The following is an 18,977-nucleotide window of genomic DNA, read 5'->3' on the forward strand; positions in this document are numbered from 1 at the left end:
CACAGAAACACTCAGAAAAAAATCCAGAAGCAGAAGCAATAAAGTCTATTTAAATCTTACCATAAACATTTATTATTTCTTATAGTTTTCCTGTTGACAGCTGTGAGGCCAATTCTGATACCAACGTTTTCTCTGTGATCTGCCCATACAGATGTGCTCACATTGCTGCTCTGCATTAGCCATGGTGTGCAGGGATATAACCTGGACCCTCTGACCCATGGTAGATGAAGCACAATTCAGTCAAAAATATTGTTTGCCACAAATGAAGGAAGCTCAGAGACTCCCTGCGTGGCCTGTCTTCCAATCGGGAATGACAAAGAACCACCGCAAATGAAAAAAAACTTACATAAAAGGAATTTTGAATCTTCACTGTTGCCCCATATTGGTTATTTTATCTCAAACTGAGAAAGTACATGGATTTAATTGTTATGAATAAATTTAGAAGATGGTGGTCATAAAGTATCCCATGCAGGTGTCCATCCTGGTATAATCTGTACGTGACATAGAGTGCTGAGGTAAAATCTTTGGGGTATGAAAGATGTGCCTCTGGCTATCTACAACAATCCCAGGGTAGGTTTTCTTTCTGCAGCTCTTCACAATCTCTCTTCTGGGTCTGGTGGATGTATTTAACTTAAATTCACAGAATCACAGAATCACAGAATTTCTAGGTTGGAAGAGACCTCAAGATCATCGAGTCCAACCTCTGACCTAACACTAACAAGTCCCCCACTAAACCATATCATTAGCCTCTACATCTAAACGTCTTTCAAAAACCTCCAGGGATGGTGACTCAACCACTTCCCTGGGCAGCCTGTTCCAATGCCTAACAATCCTCTCAGTAAAGAAGTTCTTCCTAATATCCAACCTAAAACTCCCCTGGCGCAACTTAAGCCCTATTCCCCCTTGTCCTGTCACCAGGCATATGGGAGAATAGACCAACCCCCACCTCGCTACAGCCTCCTTTAAGGTACCTGTAGAGAGCGATAAGGTTGCCCCCAAGCCTTCTCTTCTCCAGGCTGAACGAGCCCAGCTCCCTCAGCCGTGCTCATAAGACTTTTTCTCCAGACCCTCACCAGCTTGGTCGCCCTTCTCTGGACTCACTCAAGCACCTCCATGTCCTTCTTGTAGCGAGGGGCCCAAAACTGAAGTAAAATGTTTTCGGTTTGTATCTAATCAGTCCAAACAGAGAAGAGCATAAGAAAAGCCCTCAATGTGTGTGGATCTGTGATCATTTCTAAGAATGTTCTCCCACTGAAACAGTTTTCGTGGTTTGCCAATGAAAACTAGTTTTCAAAACAAATAGTTTTATTTTGTCTCATTTCCAACACATTAAGATTTGTTGTTTTGTTTGTTTGTTTGTTTGTTTGTTTTTCTAAACCTGTATTGACAGATTTAGATGAGACAAATATTTAACCTAATATTATTTAATTTTTCTATCCTGTTTTTCTATGCTGCTCTATTAAAAGTTAGGACATGTCAGAGTGACCATGGCACTAAGCACTCGCTCCATTTTTGATTATACACAAAACATAGGATCATCTGCTGGATGAAAGTTCTCATAAGACAGCAGGACTATTTAAAAATCAATTCTCAAATGTTATTTGGAACAATGCAGAAAAAAAATTTCCAGGAGGTAGCGGTAATCATTTTTCTATCCTATTTTTACTCAAAAATGCAGACAGAAGGGAAGAGGTGTACGTGTTGGGTGGTGTGTGGTTTCTTCTTTACAGAAAGAAGAAGAGAGAAAAAAAAAGTAAACTATTTTGTTCATCAGATTGACCCTAAAATTAGATTTCTGCTGTCCCAAAGTTCTTTCCACTGCAACTAAATACCACTTACAGGGAAATAAAGGATCACAAATTACAGTCTAGAAAATCAGATGGAAAGAGTTTTTATATTTTTGGGACTAGAGCTACTTAGTTTTCCTCTACTGGCAAGAAAAAGAACTTGACAATTTAATGGGAATCTTCCATCCTCCTTTTCTTGTAGTCTGTTAGCATAATTTAATAAAATACTGTTTTTTATTTCCTGTCTAAATCAGAATTACCTAGGCTATTAATCCCTGAAGTCAACAGTACTTCTTATAATTTGGAGATTTCCAAAATTTCCATGTTGAATGATGAAGGTCACCTGCTACAATGTATTGGCTTCACAGCATTTTTCTACTCAAATATGGTAAATATTTAGTGAAATCATATGCACTGTAGAGTCATACACTGAAAAACACTTGAACCATTTTGAGCTGGGGGCGACCTTATCACTCTCTATAGGTACCTCAAGGGAGGCTGTAGCGAGGTGGGGGTTGGTCTGTTCTCCCACGTGTGGTGACAGGATGAGGGGGAATGGGCTTAAGTTGATCCAGGGGAGTTTTAGGCTGGATGTTAGGAAGAACTTCTTTACCGAAAGGGTTGTTAGACATTGGAACAGGCTGCCCAGGGAAGTGGTGGAGCCACCATCCCTGGAAGTCTTTAAAAGACGTTTAGATGTAGAGCTTAGGGATATGGTTTAGTGGGGACTGTTAGTGTTAGGTCAGAGGTTGGACTCGATGATCTTGAGGTCTCTTCCAACCTAGAAATTCTGTGATTCTGTGATTCTGTGATATTCTAAAAACAAGGCTATGTATGGTTCGGGATGCTTGGTAAGTGGAGAACCAAATACTGTAGAGAGGGTATTTTTAGTTAACATTTAGTTATGAGAATGTGTTACCATAAAATCTTAATTTATAGAACAAGAAAGCTGGAGGCAAGGAATTTTCCCTGCCACAGAGAACTGCATGAAGAAGTCTGTATGTATACAGTAAAGTTGCTATGTCCTTTTATTTGCAATGGATCAGAGTGGATGGTCTTCTTTAGTCTAACTCAAATATCACTCAGGCCAATGGAAAGATTCCCTTTAGCTTCAGAGGCTTTTGTATAAAGGAAAGAAGCAAATGCCTAGTGCCACTAATGACCAAACTAGCAAACTATTTTGAGTGGGGAATGCGTAATATACACATATAATTCATTTGCTTATAGGATATATATTTTTGTATATTATACTTTTTTTTTTTTTTTTTTTTTTTTTTTCCTATTAAGCAGAATAGCATACTTCTGATCTGGCTTTATTTTCTTGTATCTTAACAAACACAGAAAACAGAAACATAAAGCTATTTATTTTCTGTTCTATACTAAAAAGATGTATTACTTTGATGCTCAGAAAATACATTAAAAAAAATCATTTATTTGTGAGAGTTTCATTATCTTATTACATGTGCCGTGGTTTGGTGCATAGGAAGTGTATAGCTTAACATGCTAATCTTATTACCAATTTTAAAAAGGTGTCAAGCTTTCCTCTACAATAGACAGGAGATACAGGTTTGAGTTTCAGTAACAGGCTAATTTCAAAGAGAGGTATTTGTTTAATTAGAATCAAACATAATTTTACAAACAAATAACAAGTACAAAAAATGAGTAATTTTTTAATATGTGCAACAGGTTGTTAGTCTCCTGCTATTTCTATTTTTTTGTACTTCCTCTTGTAGCCATAGCTGGACGGCTCTTTTTAAATATCAAGGCTACACTTTTCAGAAATGATTAGTAATTATGGGTGCCTGTTCAGAGTTATCTTACTGGAGCCTAAAAGTGAATATTCAGCACTTTCTGACAATCTAACTCCTTTAAGGTAACTCACATTGTGGTGAAATAACTAGCCCTTACCAAACTTCTTCCATCCAAAGATACCATATATTCATCCCAGTGAATTCTGACATGTATTTTGTTCCACATCCTTAGTTGCTTTGTTTATCAGGCCAAGGAGCAATAGTTAAGATCTGCCTAAACATTTAGAAAAGTTTTAAATTTCTCTAGGCAGTTGAACACTTTTACACACTACTTATTTATACACACAACTAAATCAGCTCACTTAATTTGCCCCACCCTATGTTTAATCAACATAATAGCTTGCTATTTGTCTTAAACTATAAAACAAATATTTAAAAATAAAACAAGAACCACTATTGGGTTTTACAAACAAGTATATGACGTAATAGTTTGTGGTAATGACTTAAGTTGGAGCAGCTTCCTTGTCTGGGATTTTAAAAGCTCTCTCAGAACCAGTACTCAGAGACAAAGATGTGAACATTGACAATATTACGATGAGATACCACCCCGCCCATGACGTAGTTCATCTCCAGTTTCAGGATGGCATGGAAAGGTCCAACAATGGGCCGTACCTGGCGCACAACACCTGTGGGATAGAAAGAGGTTGCTGACATTAATAAGAAAATCAAATAGTTTTGGATGAGCTATAGCCTGTTTCACTTCAGCAAGAGAAAAACTCCCTTTCATTTTCAGTATAGCTGAAGGAATGTTACTTTATCTACTCGATCGGTAAATAACATGAAAGAAAGCTTGTGAAATAAAACTAGATATAACTTTTGAATCAAAATACCTTGCTAAAAATCTAGAAATAGCACTAAAATGTTGCTATTGTCAGGAAATTCTTTTTTTTTTTTTAATTATTTTTTAATTCTTAATTCAAAGAAATAAAGTCTGTAAGCTTTCTTCAGCCAACATCCACATTATCCTGAGGAGTACAACAACACCCACATCTGGGAATGCCATGCAATTTTTGGTATTGTGTTGTGAACCTCATTCCACTTGGAAAAGTAGAAATCAGTTGTAATGGTAATTACAACGGAACAATACAATCAACATGCTCCACATAAACAGCAAATGACACTAATTTGTAAATTGTTAGTGTGTCATATTGCTGGTGCAAAACTGCACAGGAAACACTGGAAAGAAAAGCAGGTCGGTTTAATGAGGAAAGGGGGAGTATCACAGCATCATTCCGCATATGGATGGTGGCTGCTTCCTCAGCAACATCAGGGCCTGATAATAAGGAAGGAAGTGGTAAGAAGTGAACTGCATGTTTCAGAGCTCCAGTCCTTCAGGTTGTTTTACCTGGAGGAGGCCCTGTGCTGGCATGCAGCAGGTGAGGGACCACTGGGGCTGGGAGTGGTGGGGGCTTCACAGGGCCCACAGGAGAGGTCTTCTCCAGCCAGGACTTGTCCCACTGTCCCAGCTGGGCAGCAAGGCAGGCCAGGGGGCAACCAGCTTCAAGCAAAAGTCCAGATCACCGGGCAAGTTCATGGAGATTACACAGGGCCAAAGTCAAGGCAGGGAGTCAAAACATGGGTCCGAGTTCAGGACAAGAGGACCCATGGCTGTGATGAAGCTGAAGACCAGCAGGAACTGAAGCTGAAATGGGGCTCCTCAACTCTGGGCAGGATATGGGAGAAGCCTGTCTGGGCCACAGGGACTTCGATAAGTCCTCGGGCTCTTGACAAATGTGGCTAAAAAGAACAGCATTAAATCTTCAGACCTACACAAAAGTCCTTTTTCCAGGGCAGTGAAGACATTACAGTTTTTTCCTGTTTAAATACCAACTAATATCTTCAGCATGCAGTAAAACTGCAAACTTTTCATCACATTCACTTTGCTTGCCATATTCGATGCATACACTTTCTAAGCATTTTTCCCCTGCAATTTATATGTACATGCATACACACACATACACACATTATATACTTCTATATGTACACATTGTTTTTTGTTTTCTTGGCCACTCTCCTGAACCTTATAAAAACTACTGGGCTTTGCAGATGATATATTGAAAAATAAAAGCCTCACTTAAATTGCCCTCCCTTCAGGGTAGCATTTAAAGCATTTTGCTAACAATACATCACATTATAGCAGGCACTGCTTTAACTGACAACCACAGAAACATGCAGCATTGGAATCGCTCAGTACTGGCAAGTTGTTTAACCCACCCTGTTATGGTCTCATGTAGTAATCACCAAGCCTCAGATGACACAGGTTGCTGGTTGCATTTAGCAATCTTTTTATAATGCTCTACATTTTCTTGCTCTACTCTGTCTAGAAGGGGGATTACAAACTGTATATTTTTTTTCTGATGTGATGCAGTTCTACTCAGGCTGGTACAGTGTAAGCAGGTATACAGTGCAGGATTTGTCCATACACTATTGATATAGCCTTCAAAGCATTTAGTAACTTTCTCATTCTTATTTGGATGCACCCTGCTAGTAGGAAGAAAAAAAAAGGAATTTCTGTTGTGAAGGTCTAACAATTATGTTTCATGGGGCAGTGCTTTTTTACCCAATACTTTTTGCTGCAGTTTCAAAATCAAGCTTACTGCTGGTCTAGGAAGCAAATGCATGTTAAGACGGCTACATTGAAGCAATGAATTGAAGGAATGTGTAAGGAAACAAAATACTGTCACAATATTGATTTATGCAGTTTGTTGTGCCAATGTCCTAGATTGTCCTGAAATGAATCTCAAAACACCATTCCAGAAGGATTCTTTCCTCTCTCCTAATAAATAAATAGGATGCAGTCAGATGGGTGTGTGCTACAGCATGCATATAAAGCTGCTGTTATTCTAAATGTGCAGCAATTTCCTTTACTGATATGTTCAGAAATGATGTCAGGCACACAGAAAAGGAAGGAAGGAAGGAAGGAAGGAAGGAAGGAAGGAAGGAAGGAAGGAAGGAAGGAAGGAAGGAAAGGAAGGAAGGAAGGAAGGAAGAAGGAAGGAAGGAAGGAAGGAAGGAAGGAAGGAAGGAAGGAAGGGAAGGAAGGAAGGAAAGGAAGGAAGGAAGGAAGGAAGGAAGGAGGAAGGAAGGAAGGAAGGAAGGAAGGAAGGAAGGAAGGAAGGAAGGAAGGAAGGAAGGAAGGAAGGAAGGAAGGAAGGAAAGGAAAAAGGAAGGAAGGAAGGAAGGAAAGGAAGGAAGGAAGGAAAAAGGAAGAAGGAAGGAAGAAGAAGGAAGGAAGGAAGGAAGGAAGGAAGGAAGAAGGAAGGAAGGAAGGAAGGAAGGAAGGAAGGAAGGAAGGAAGGAAGGAAGAAGGAAGGAAGGAAAGAAGGAAGGAAGGAAGGAAGGAAGGAAGGAAGAAGGAAGGAAGGAAGGAAGGAAGGAAGGAAGGAAGGAAGGAAGGAAGGAAAGAAAAGGAAGGAAGGAAGAAGGAAGGAAGGAAGGAAGGAAGGAAGGAAGGAAGGGAAGGAAGGAAGGAAGGAAGGAAGGAAGGAAGGAAGGAAGGAAAACCCTGAAATGTTCTGTGAGACAAATGCATATGGAGGAACACATGATTTTCACCTTTTCAAGACTAACTCATTAAGAGCTCCCAATTCTATATTTTTTGGTGATGAATGCCAGAATGTAAAACCTGAGCTTTTTTTCTCAGCCAAACTCAAGGACAAACATAAATGGAAGCCATGCAACAAAGCTGCTCAGAGCCTGAAACTTGGCTGCATATTTATTTAGTTCCCATGATCCTGTTACAATGGTCCTAGGTCTCAGTAATGCCATTAAAGATCACCTGCTGTAATGTGCTGCTGCCTTTAATGCTACCTGTAATTCTCTAATGCCTCTGATTCTCTAATGTCTTGTGCCAGTTGTCAGGTACTAGGGAGGCACAACTAGCCCAGACCCAGACAAGGCCAGTAGTGCCTTGTGCCTTCTCTCACAAAAATAGGAGTTTTAAAACGTTTCACTCAGGCCCAGTACATGAAGTATGGCTGAATGAATCAGTGAGTATCTATAAAGTGTTTAACAGAGGATCCATTTGAAGATGGCACATATAATAATTCTGGATGTTTTTAAGTGAAGTGGATTTTTCAGTTACAGCAACATTTGCATAAACATGCTGTTCTACTATGTCTTTTGTCAGATGAATGCTGGGTCCCAATTTGTGCTCCTTCAGCATTTTTAGCTGAACTTTAAGTACAAAAACATAACTTTATAGTAATAGGAAGGTTACAGCTTTTAAATGTACTGAAAAGAAAATTATCAGGAGTACCGAGGGGAAGTTATGCTTGATTGAATGCTTGACCAGCTTGATAAGTTTCTATGATGAAAGGACTGGCCTGGTAGATGAGGGAAGAGCAGTATATAATGTCAGCCTGGACATCAGTAAAGCTTTTGATGCTGTCTTCCTAAGGAACCTCACAGAAAGGCCGTGAAGTATGGACTGGATGAGCAGACAGTGAGGTAGACTGAAAACTGACTGAATGAGCAGGCCCAGAGGGTGGTGATCAGTGGCCCAAAGTCCAGTTGGACTAGTCCAGTTGTAACTAGCAGGGTACCCCAGGGGTCAATACTGAGCCAATAGGAACCTCATGAAGTTAAATAAGAAGAGCAACATCCTGCCCCCTGGGAGGAACAGCCCCAGGCACTAGTACGTGCTGGCAGCCGACCAGCTGGAACACAGCCAGGCAGGGAAAGACATGGAGGTCCTGGTAGACATCAAGTTGAACATGAGCCAGCAACGTGCCCTTGCTGCAAAGGCCAATGGTATCCTGGGCTGCATTAAGCAAACCACTGCCAGCAGGTCAAGGGAATTGATCCCATCTATCCAGCATTGCTAAGTCCACATAGATGAGGCTGTGACCAGGCCTGGGCTCCCCAGTACAGGACAGACATTGAGCTACTGGAGAGAGTACAACATAGGGTCACAAAGATGATTAAGGGACTGAAGAATCTCTCCTGCTAGGAAAGGCTGACTGATACGGGACTGTTCAGTCTTTTTTTTTACCAATCTGAAAGCAAAGTAGCCAGATGGAGCCAGTTAGAGGTTACATGGGGATACCCGCAGACTGGGATATGGTCCTGGATTACTGTAGCAGTGCACGCTATCCTATGAGTTATTCTCTGTAGAATGCCAGACATGTAGAATGGTGATACTCATTAAGTGACCTGAAAACAGGGTGCTCTCAAGCATCAAGATCAGCTGGTGTTCTCTGGGAGCAAAGCTGCAGACTCTACAGTTGGTAAACAGAGTGAATTTATTTAAGCAAGTTCACCCACACTTTTTTAACACAATCAGTTTTCAACTAGATCGGTGTTTTGCACACACCAAAAAAAAATAACCTTTGCCTATAGAAGAAAAGATTATATATAAACTGGGTAAATAACTGCTAATAAATGAACAAAATGGCTCTGATTACATGGGAATGTTGAAGGTTCAGGTGTGTTATTCAATGCAGCCAATGGTATTGCAAAGTTCTCAAAGCTAACATAGGTGGTCACTACATTTGCATGCACCTCCTGAGCTACGTATAACATATACATATACTACTAGTACACCATTGTGCTTTTACAGACCAAACTATCATGGGATGTCGCTGCTAATGTCTCTATGGCTCAATGACAAAAGTCAAAGCAGATTCTCACTGCTGCTGAATCCCATGTGTCATAAATCTTGAATGTCTGTCTATAGGTATACTTAAGAGAGTGCTGTTACAGTCAAGTCTGATGTGCTGCTGTTGCTGTTTATCCTCTTCTGTTCAAAATCTGTGACCCAAACACAGACTCAGCCTACAGAAAAGCCAAAATGCCACAGGCCAGGCAGATTATTTTCCATCAGCTCCAGCTTATTTGTTTTGCTTTTTTGTTAGCTGAGCAGAGATGTTATTACCCATACCAAATCTGTTTGGGTATTTTCATGGCTTGCTGACCTTCTCCGTTTAGAAAACAACAATAACTCTTTTTCTTGCTCACTTTGCCTGTATTGGAAATAGGATCTACACCAATCCTTTCCATCTGCTGACCTGTTTGAGCAACAACCTCAGCTTGAATTGCAGTATGTTTTTGGATGTCACAGTTATTTCTGCAGTGATTGTCTGACCATGGCCCAGAACTTCTAAAGCTCTGTAATTAACACATTTAGCTGTTCTCTTACTCTGTTTCATCTCCCTTCATGTTGCATTTCAACTTTGTCTAAGGTAAAAGCATGTCACTTTTAATGAAGGTATTCTTCTTGTAAAGCATCATATAGTGAAGACACTAACCTAAATAATAAGTAATATTTTTTTTCGAGTGAAAATAACGACAATAACCAGTATCTTAGAGACACCATCACTGGATTACTGAGGCTCTGTTTATCAAAGTATACAGGAAAAATAAGACAGCAAGGTTAATATTGTTAATCTTCCTAAGCTTTTCAGCAGAATTTCTATTATTGTAATCAGATGCCACAGGTATTCTTTGGCTTGTCCATACCCCTTTAAGATATCATTACATTTCTCTGCTTTGAAATATGTGGCACCCTCAGGCAATTCACCTCTGTGTCTGGTTTCTGCTTGTATCTTTACATTATACAGCCAATTTGCTAATAAGCTCCATTTTGAACTCAGGAGAAGCACTTCTGTTTTGTTAGCACATTAACCCATTCGGGATGACAAGTCCCTGCAGTATCATGGATTAGTGTCTGGTTTTCCAGAAATCCAGACTCCGGATTCTGATTTCTGTGCTAAGCTCACTGCCCAACATGCCAGAAGAGCACTTGCAACACTCCTTAAAATACTTTGTTTTAGATTTTTTTTTTCACTGCTAACCACAAAATCTGTAGAAATTACACATGCACTGAATCTGGATCATCGTGTTCCTTACACCACTTGCAGAACACTGCATTTGCATTTTCTCCAGAGAAAGTTCTTCTAGCAGGGATCTCCATACTTTGCCAGAAAGCAAAGCAGAAGCAGCAAGCATGAAGCTTATTTTCACATTGCCACTAGAAAAACTGTTTTAGGAGAGAATGCATCATGGTATGTTTTCTGTTCCAGAGGTGAAGACTGAAAGATTTTCCATGGGGAAAAATTTGTGATTCTATTCAAATGTTTGAAACTGTAGCATAGAACAGAGTACAGAAAGAAGTTGCAGCCCTTTAAAAGTGCTGCTCCTCAAAAAGAAATTCTCAGATAAACTTTTAAGGACACTCAAAAAGTCAAGCACAGAAGTGTTAGTGGGGGGGAGCAAAGGATCAGAAGCTGGAGGGAGAGGCACTAGGACAGCTGATTACTGGGCAGCTGTACGTGATGACTGCTGGAAGAGGGATGTGCTGAAGTAAACCTCTTGCCTTATCTGCATATGCATATGCAGGCATATGTATCTGTGTATGTATAAACAACCAAAACTACTGCCAAATCAAAAGCTGTTCTTCCAAATAACCCGTGGCTATGCTCAGGAATGTACATAAACACAGTTATCAAAAATGTGATCAATCCCCTCAAACACATTGCAAGCTTTGTATTAAGTAACAAGCACAAGACCTCTTTTCCTTTTACCACCTTCCCATGCTTTTCCTCATACACAGGGTAACGGCTACATTGTTTTGTTCTGGTCATCACATGCCAAAGGACAGTGACAAAACTACATTTTTTTTTGTTTGTTTGTTTTGTGTTTTTTTTTCCTCTTTGTGCTCATAACAAGCATACAGCCTCCTTTCTGTGATTCTTCTCAGGTGGCAACTTAACAAAGAAATGCAGCTTTTTACTGTTGGTTGAACCCAACAACATTACCTCATTTTCATTTTCATTAAAACAAGACTTCACACTTGACATTATAGGCAACTACTAATTTAGCCAATTTTCTGGAAATAAATGATTTATTCAGGAAAATTTGCTAATATATATATATATAATGTAAATATCTATAAAGATTTATTTTATATATATTTAAAATAAAATAGTAGCAAAACAATCTATAATATAAATACATAAATATAAATAAAATATATTAAATATATATAACTATATATATGTATTTACATTGCTTACTTCTATGATTTGTGGTCAGCTAAAAACTGACCACAAACTGACTAAACTTTATATGGATTGTGGGGAATTACTGAGGGAGCATGAACTAGTGAAAAAAAGAACAATTCACTTTTCTGAATCATTATTCTACAGTGAACATACTAATCCAACCCTAAATGGAACAAAACACTTTTTTTTTTTTTTTTTTTGAGATCTATTTAAAGAGAAACAAAGTGTAAAGAGTTATCTAAAATAAAAAGGATGGGATGTATATTTGAAATACCAAAGGCAGACAAGCAAGTCTGAGCATATCTCATTGTTCACTTTTCCTTCAAAATAACCACTCACAGCTAGTATTTGTGTATGTGCATTTGCAACCTGTCCATGCATTATTAAAATTAAATTCCAGAAAGCAGAAATGACACAACAATCAAGAGTTAGTCTTCATTCATTCTACTGGAAGTGGAACTACTTACTGACCATATTAAAATATATTTATTTTTTGCATTAGTTAGAATTAAGTGCAATTTAGTATATGAAATATGATGTGAATTATTGTGTGGAATATTGTTCCATAAGAATGTTAATATCATCTGCATTGTAAAATAGTCATAGATGGCAAAGGGTCTGAGGACTGGGGAAAGCTAAAGAATCTCATAGGATCCTCTTGGTAATTCTTATGTGTGATGACGTTTCTTTGTCCCTGTTGCACGGCCTGTTTCACTGGCTCCCTTGCTCTGAGATCCCCAGAAATTCCTAGTCAAGCATAAGCCAGCAAGACAGGCAGGAGAGCATGACTGAAAAGCTGAGCAGGGTATGAGGCTTAACAGGTGAGAGGTAGGAACACATACTAGGACAGAAAAATGTATAGCTTTCTCATGCAGAATGTGTGATGTTTTGGTAGCAATACACTCGTTTCTCACTCAGAGAAACTCAGAGATTATCTGTGAGATAAATAAAATCCTGTGTAAAATGCTAAAGAGCACAAGCAAATTATTTTTTCTCCTATATTTCCTAATCCTCAGGTTATGAGTCTACAGATGTGATTGTAAGTGAAAGCTGAAGTCCATCACAACGTGTCCTCTTTGAAAAAAATACAGTAAGATTCTTCAAGAAAATATGCTATTATATGGTGAGAGTTAGTGCTATCACTTTTCTGATCGAACATTTGGGATGAGCTGCTAGTGACACCTACAAGAGAGATTTCAATGATGCATAAAACATCTTACCATTTTTCCTCTACCTATTTCCCATGTGATTGAAATGGACACTTGGAACATTAAATGACTAATTTGGAAAAACTCAAGTACAATAGAGAGAATACAGGAAATGAGAGCTGTCAAGCCAGAGCCTAACCTCAGCTGAAACTCAGCTTACTTATTGGGCTTTATAAGAACTTCCAAATTATCTCAGCCTGTGTTCTGAAGTGCTACTTTTGGCTATTTCTAGATCTCTAACTCCTTTTCTTCACAAAAACCCCTCTGGTCCTTTGTACAGGCTTGTCAGAAATGAACAGCCCTAGCTGCCACAACACAACAGTAACTACCCTTTTCTAAGGAATGGATCTTTTGAAATCACAAAAGTAGCCTTTAAATAGGCTGCTAGCCTGTGTCAAGCCACAGGAGTATGAGATTAAATACATAGGCTCTCTCTTAATGCTAGAAAACTTATTTAAGCCCTTGTGGATGTTGCAGGAGTGAAGCAGAAAGGTTATCTCAGCCTCCTGGAACTTAAAGCCATTGCAATGCTATTAAAGGAAACTTGTCCCAAACATCTTCAAATTAGCATTAATGTGCAATGAACAATTTCTTGTAGGGGAAAAGCACACTTATGAGTTTCCCTTAAGCAATACAAGAACACTGATCTCCTCATGTTAATGCAAGATCCTAAACTATAATTTTAAATTTGCTTTTCTCCTCAAGGCCTCTTGCTTTATACTGCTGTCCAAGATTTTTGAAATTAAGAGTAACATCTCAGATGCATCCGCGTATGACCCTAGTCATAGTTCCAAAAGAGATGTTCAGGCAATTAGGAAGTTTAGGGCTAGAGAAATGAACATTGCAGTGGCTATTTTAAAAGGCAGTGTTGATAGGATCATTCCAGAAATGAGCAAGAAAAAAACAGTCCAGCCATAAATAAATGCTTCCTTGGATCAAACCATAGACAGTGAGTTGCAGGTTAGGCTTGAATACTATAGACTATATCAGTCTACAACATGTAAATACATATCTATAGTGTGAAGCCGAAACTATACAGCCAAATTGCTTTTTGACTCTATAGACTTAATTTCAAAGAAGTCATGTTGAGATCTGTAAGGAAAAAAAAAAAAGTTATTTCTTATTCAATATTCATTACAAATACATAAACTTCATTAATAAAGTTGAAAACCAATTGACAGCCTGGTCACAAACAGAAAATATATAGTTTAGGCTATATTATCCAGTGTTTTTTTTTGTTTGTCTGTTTTTTCTGTCAAAATCTTTGGGGATCTGCATAAGTTAAGGTATAATTAAATTCCTTTCCTAGAAGCATCTCTTTATTCCAAAAGGCTATGCCAAAGTAATGATTTTCAGTGTTTAAATTACTTGTCAACATAGTTACTACAGTACTTACTGACCTATACTATGCCAGGGGAGAAGCAAGTGAATTATCTGTTGGATAATTCGTTTACGTATCCAATCCTTGAAAATATAATGTTTTAAACATTGCACATTAGGGAATGTCTTACTGCATTTGGTAAAAACTGCAAAACATTTTATTTCATAGCAATCCAGTCATGTCATGGTTTCAACATCACCACTATCAGAATCAAAGAGTAATTGAGAATGGAAGGCACTTCTGAAGATTTTCTAGTACAAGCCTTTGCTCAAAGCACATTCACCTACAGCATGTTACTCTGGGATGTATCCAGTCAGTTTTTGAATACTTCCAAGTATGGAGACTCCAAAACTCTGTGCAACCTGTTCCAGTGTTCAACCACCTTCACAGTAATAAATAAATTAATAATAATTAAAAAAAACAAACAAAAACAAACAACTTTTACCTTATGTTTAAGTGGAATTTGTTGTATTTCAGTTTGTGCCCTTTAACTCTTGCCATTTCAACCAACACCACTGAAAAGACTCTGGATCTATCTTCTTTATTGCCTCCCATCACATCAATCAGATTCTCTATGAGCCAGACAGTTCCATTCCAGCTCTCAGCCTTTCCTCATATGGCAGATGCTCCAGTGCCTTAATCCTCTTCAGCACCTTCCTTCTCTTGGACTCTCTTCAATATGTCCATGTCTTCCTTGCACCAGAAAGCCCAGAACAGGACACAGCACTCCAGATGTGACTTAACAGAGCGGAGGGGAAGGATTACCTCCTTCAACCTGCTGACAACAGGATCCTAATGCATCCCAGGAAGCCATTGGCTGCCTTTGGCTCATGATCAACTCGGTGTCCACCAGGACACACAGGTCTTTCTCACAGAGCTTTCCATCTGGTCAGCCTCCAGCACGTACTGATGCATGGGGTTATTCCAGCCCAGAGGCAGGACTTTGCACTTCCCTTTGCTGAACTTCATGAGATTTCTGTCAGCCCATTTCCACAGCCTGACAAGGTCCCTCTGCATGGAAATCCAACCCTGTGGCTTATCAGCCACTCCTCATAGTTTTGTGTCCTCTTCAGACCTCTTAAGGAGCACTCTTGTCCCACTATCCAATTGATTAATGAAGATGTTAAACAGTATTGGCCCCAGTTACTGACCCCTCAGATACACCACTGGTAACTGGCTACCAGCTGGACTTTGTGCTGCTGAACACAACCTTTCAAGCCTGGTGGTGCAGCTGTCTTTCAAACCACCTCATTGCTTATCTAGTCCACACTACCTCAGGTTGCCTATGAGATTGTTAAAGGAGACAAGAGTTGAAAGCCTCACTAAAGTCAAGATAAGCAACATGTACTCTTTTCCTCTCATGCATTAATCCAGTAATCTCTTCAAAGACAGCAGGTTGTTAGGCATGATTTGCCCTTCATAAACCCTTGCAGACTTCTTCCAATCACCTTCTTGTCCTTAATACGTTTGGAAATGTTTTCCAGTTGGACTTGTCCACCCTCTTCCCGGGGATTAAGGTGACTGACCTGTGGACCTTCCTCTTGCCCTTCTATTACAGAAGAGAAAGAGTGACATTTGCTCTCTTTCAGTCTTCAGGAATTTCCCTTGATTACCAAAGTCTTTCAAAGATAACTGAGAGTGGCTTCACAATGCCATCAGTTCCTTCAGCACTAGTAGCTGCAGCCCATCAACTCACATGGGCTTGTGTATGTCCAGTTAGTATGAATGTTCCCTAACCTAATCCTCCTTCAAAAACGGTGAGTTTTTCTTGATTCAGACCTTCCAATTGTTCTGAGGGTCCTGGGACTCCTAAAAGTGAGTCTTATAATTAAAGAATAAGGCAAAGAAGGCACTGAATACTTAGGCTTTCTCCATGTCCTCTGTCACCAGATCTTCTGCCCCATTCAGCAGGTGGCCCCCATTTTTCCTAATCTTTTTGTTGCTGATGTACTTTTAGAAGCCCTTCTCATTGCCCTTCACAGCAGGAGGCTGTGCCTCTACAGACAGTCTCACAGGCAGTATGTTCCTCCACTCCTCTCTAGTTCATGACTGTGCCTAAAGGCACAATCTAGCTGTCAAATTGCAGGTATTTCCCAGACCACCAGATGTCTGCTGACTTCAGATAGTTAATGCACACCTTAGATTCCTCCATCTTTCAAATGCTTAACAGTCCTTTTTATTTTTTATCTTTTTTTTTTTTTTTTTTTTTTTTTGTGAAAGCTATCTATATTTCTCTCGATTATTTGTGACAATAACAATGTAGACTCCTGCTATGTGGTGCTCTGTAGTTTCAGATATAATCTGCTTTATTAATAAGTGGCTGTTCTTTGGAAAATGAAATACTTCTTGGTAATCATCACTGCAGGCATCAAACCATATACAGAAAAATAGCTCTGAAGATATCATTAATCCTGGAACTGCCACACCTGACAAACATAAATATGGTTAAAGGATTCAGAAAACTCATTAATCAAAATACAAGTACTGAAAAAGATTTCCTCTTGCTTTGAAGTGTATAGCCCTCATAGCATTGTGAGTTAGACCTTCATTCAAGTTCGATTGTGAGCATTTCATAAAATCATAGATTTAGAGAATTAGATTTAGAGTTGGATGTTAACAAGGTTTCCATGCTGATGCAGAACTGCTTCACAGGAGTGAAGCTATACAAATCTTTGCTGAAGTATCTGGAGCCAAGATTTTGAAAAACATGCTTTTCAAACATTAACGTTCCAGATCTTTATTCAGTTTCATAAGAAAATGGACTAATTTTCAACTGTTGAGCAAACAAGTGTTTATAAAATGCTTTAAAAGTTAGTTTGGACACATACAATTACACATACATAAGTCATATGACACTCGTGGCAATTTCATGGTTTAAGTGGTTAAATGGTTTAAGTAGTTAAATGGTTTAAGGTGATCAAAAAATAGTGGTCCTGCTATATCCTCCACCCTGAAAAATAAAACAGAAGATTGCTATACAAGCTCTAATGCAGAAAACAGGGAAAATGCTGAAGTGTTTGTTGTGTTTGTTTTTTTTTTGTTTGTTTGTTTGTTTTTTTCAGATGTGGAAAGAAGATTTTTCCTTTTGAGCATCAACAGAACTCCAGATCACTTAATACAACTCCAACACTCCCTATTATGGAACAGAAAGGCAATGGCAATTTAGGTACCACAACAGTGAATATTGCACCAATGGCATAAACAGGACTCCTAACGACTTATGTCCAGTTGGTGCAATGTTGACTGTATTGGCATGTTATCTTCAGTTCCAGCAAAATGTCTATGCTCACAAATCAATTCAACAACTGCTACTTAACAGCAGAGCTCAGAGTTATACCATATCCTTTTCCAAGAGGCGTAAAGGAGGATCAGATGTAGGGCAAGACACCCTTCAGAAAAAGAGAGCAGTGTAACTATGAGAGCTTGTGCTTGTGACCACAAGCGATGCCTATTGCTCACATATCTAACATGTTCATAGTATCTATTGATCACACTAATCATTTATAAAACATGTAAACACAAAGTTCTCATTTAAAGTCTGCTCAAATAATTGCGCCTAAATATAATAATTGTGTGTATAATTGTGTCCAGGTACTCATGATCTCTGAACTTTTCACCTAGAGTACAGGTTGTCATTTAATGTAGCTAAAACTGTTTAAATCTGCTTCTTTTTCAGCCTTTCGTTCCACCTCTGAAGAAAGGAAAATGAAAAAGGAAACTACATCACAGGAGTTACGTTTCAGCAGGTACCTAAGGAAACAGGATCTTTTTGATTAGCCTTACTCAACAGATTAGAAATTCAGGGTTCAATTTATTATAAATGCTATCCTTCAACCACCCAAAAAAGTTGAATTTCATTAACACTTGAGCTTCTCTAGAAAGCTTTGATTGCTGAAATGCATCAAATAAAAAGCCAATAAAGAGGCCTCATGGTATTAATACATTTTTGGCCAGAAACAAATGGTAAATATTTTCAAAGCTATTATCTGTCATGTTGGATCATAGGAAGCCTTGGTGTTATGAAAGAATTAAAAACAACCTTTGATTTTACTGAGGTTTGGCTAGTTTACAAATACTATGATCTTTATTAAGGATACCAAATAACTTCAGAGAGATGTGCTCTTATCTTGGTTTGGCAAACTTGAAGTGCTTTCAGATCTCTGGCTTGCCTTCCAGCCAAACCTCGCAATGGGTTTTAATGTTGACAATGCTGCGAAATCACTCATGCCTAAAATGCAATAACTGTACTTGAAGTAGTCTCATTAAAAAATAGTTTCCACCATAGATATTTTAATCCTTCCTATTCCATCTCTGAGAATGCAACGTGCTTTGCATAGTATAAGAATCTTATGTATTACAAAAACAGGTGGAAAATCTTCCATGCCAAATGTGCAAAACATTCAAAATCACATATGTCAGCTTTCTGATACTTTGTTTCCACAATCTTATTTATGCAGGGTTTAGTGCCCATCACAGTAATACCTGAGTGCTTAACATACATACAGTTCCTCCATTTAGGGAGGGTGGCTGAGTTTACCCTACCTTGTCCCACTACCACATTACTCAGTTTCAGCCAACCTTTGATACAGTAGCATATCCATGACACCTGGGCAATTAATTACTGTAACCCTAAGCATTCCTTGGCAAAGAGCCACATTATGGCACCCAGCATAATGTGGTTCTGTGATTCAATTTACCAAGGAAGAAAAAGTACCTAATCCTGAGGATTTGACATGAAAGCCTTTAGATAGCTGCTCAGTCATCACCTAGAGGCGACAGCTCTGCTG

General features: G+C 38.8%; 1 protein-coding gene across 3 annotated transcripts in view; it reads right to left on the reverse strand.

Annotated features, from left to right (window-relative positions):
• Positions 1 to 3,199: 3,199 nt before the first annotated feature.
• Positions 3,200 to 18,977, reverse strand: part of FBLN1 (fibulin 1) — an 88,975-nt gene continuing 73,197 nt past the window's right edge. For all 3 annotated transcript variants that reach the window (XM_032200829.1, XM_032200803.1, XM_032200822.1), the window contains exon 17: positions 3,200 to 4,224. In XM_032200829.1, coding sequence (XP_032056720.1) covers positions 4,085 to 4,224 — 140 coding nt within the window. In that variant the 3' untranslated portion in view covers positions 3,200 to 4,084. The remainder of the gene's footprint in view (positions 4,225 to 18,977) is intronic.

This window comes from Aythya fuligula, chromosome 1 (assembly GCF_009819795.1).
Source record: "Aythya fuligula isolate bAytFul2 chromosome 1, bAytFul2.pri, whole genome shotgun sequence".
NCBI classification, from domain to species: domain Eukaryota; kingdom Metazoa; phylum Chordata; class Aves; order Anseriformes; family Anatidae; genus Aythya; species Aythya fuligula.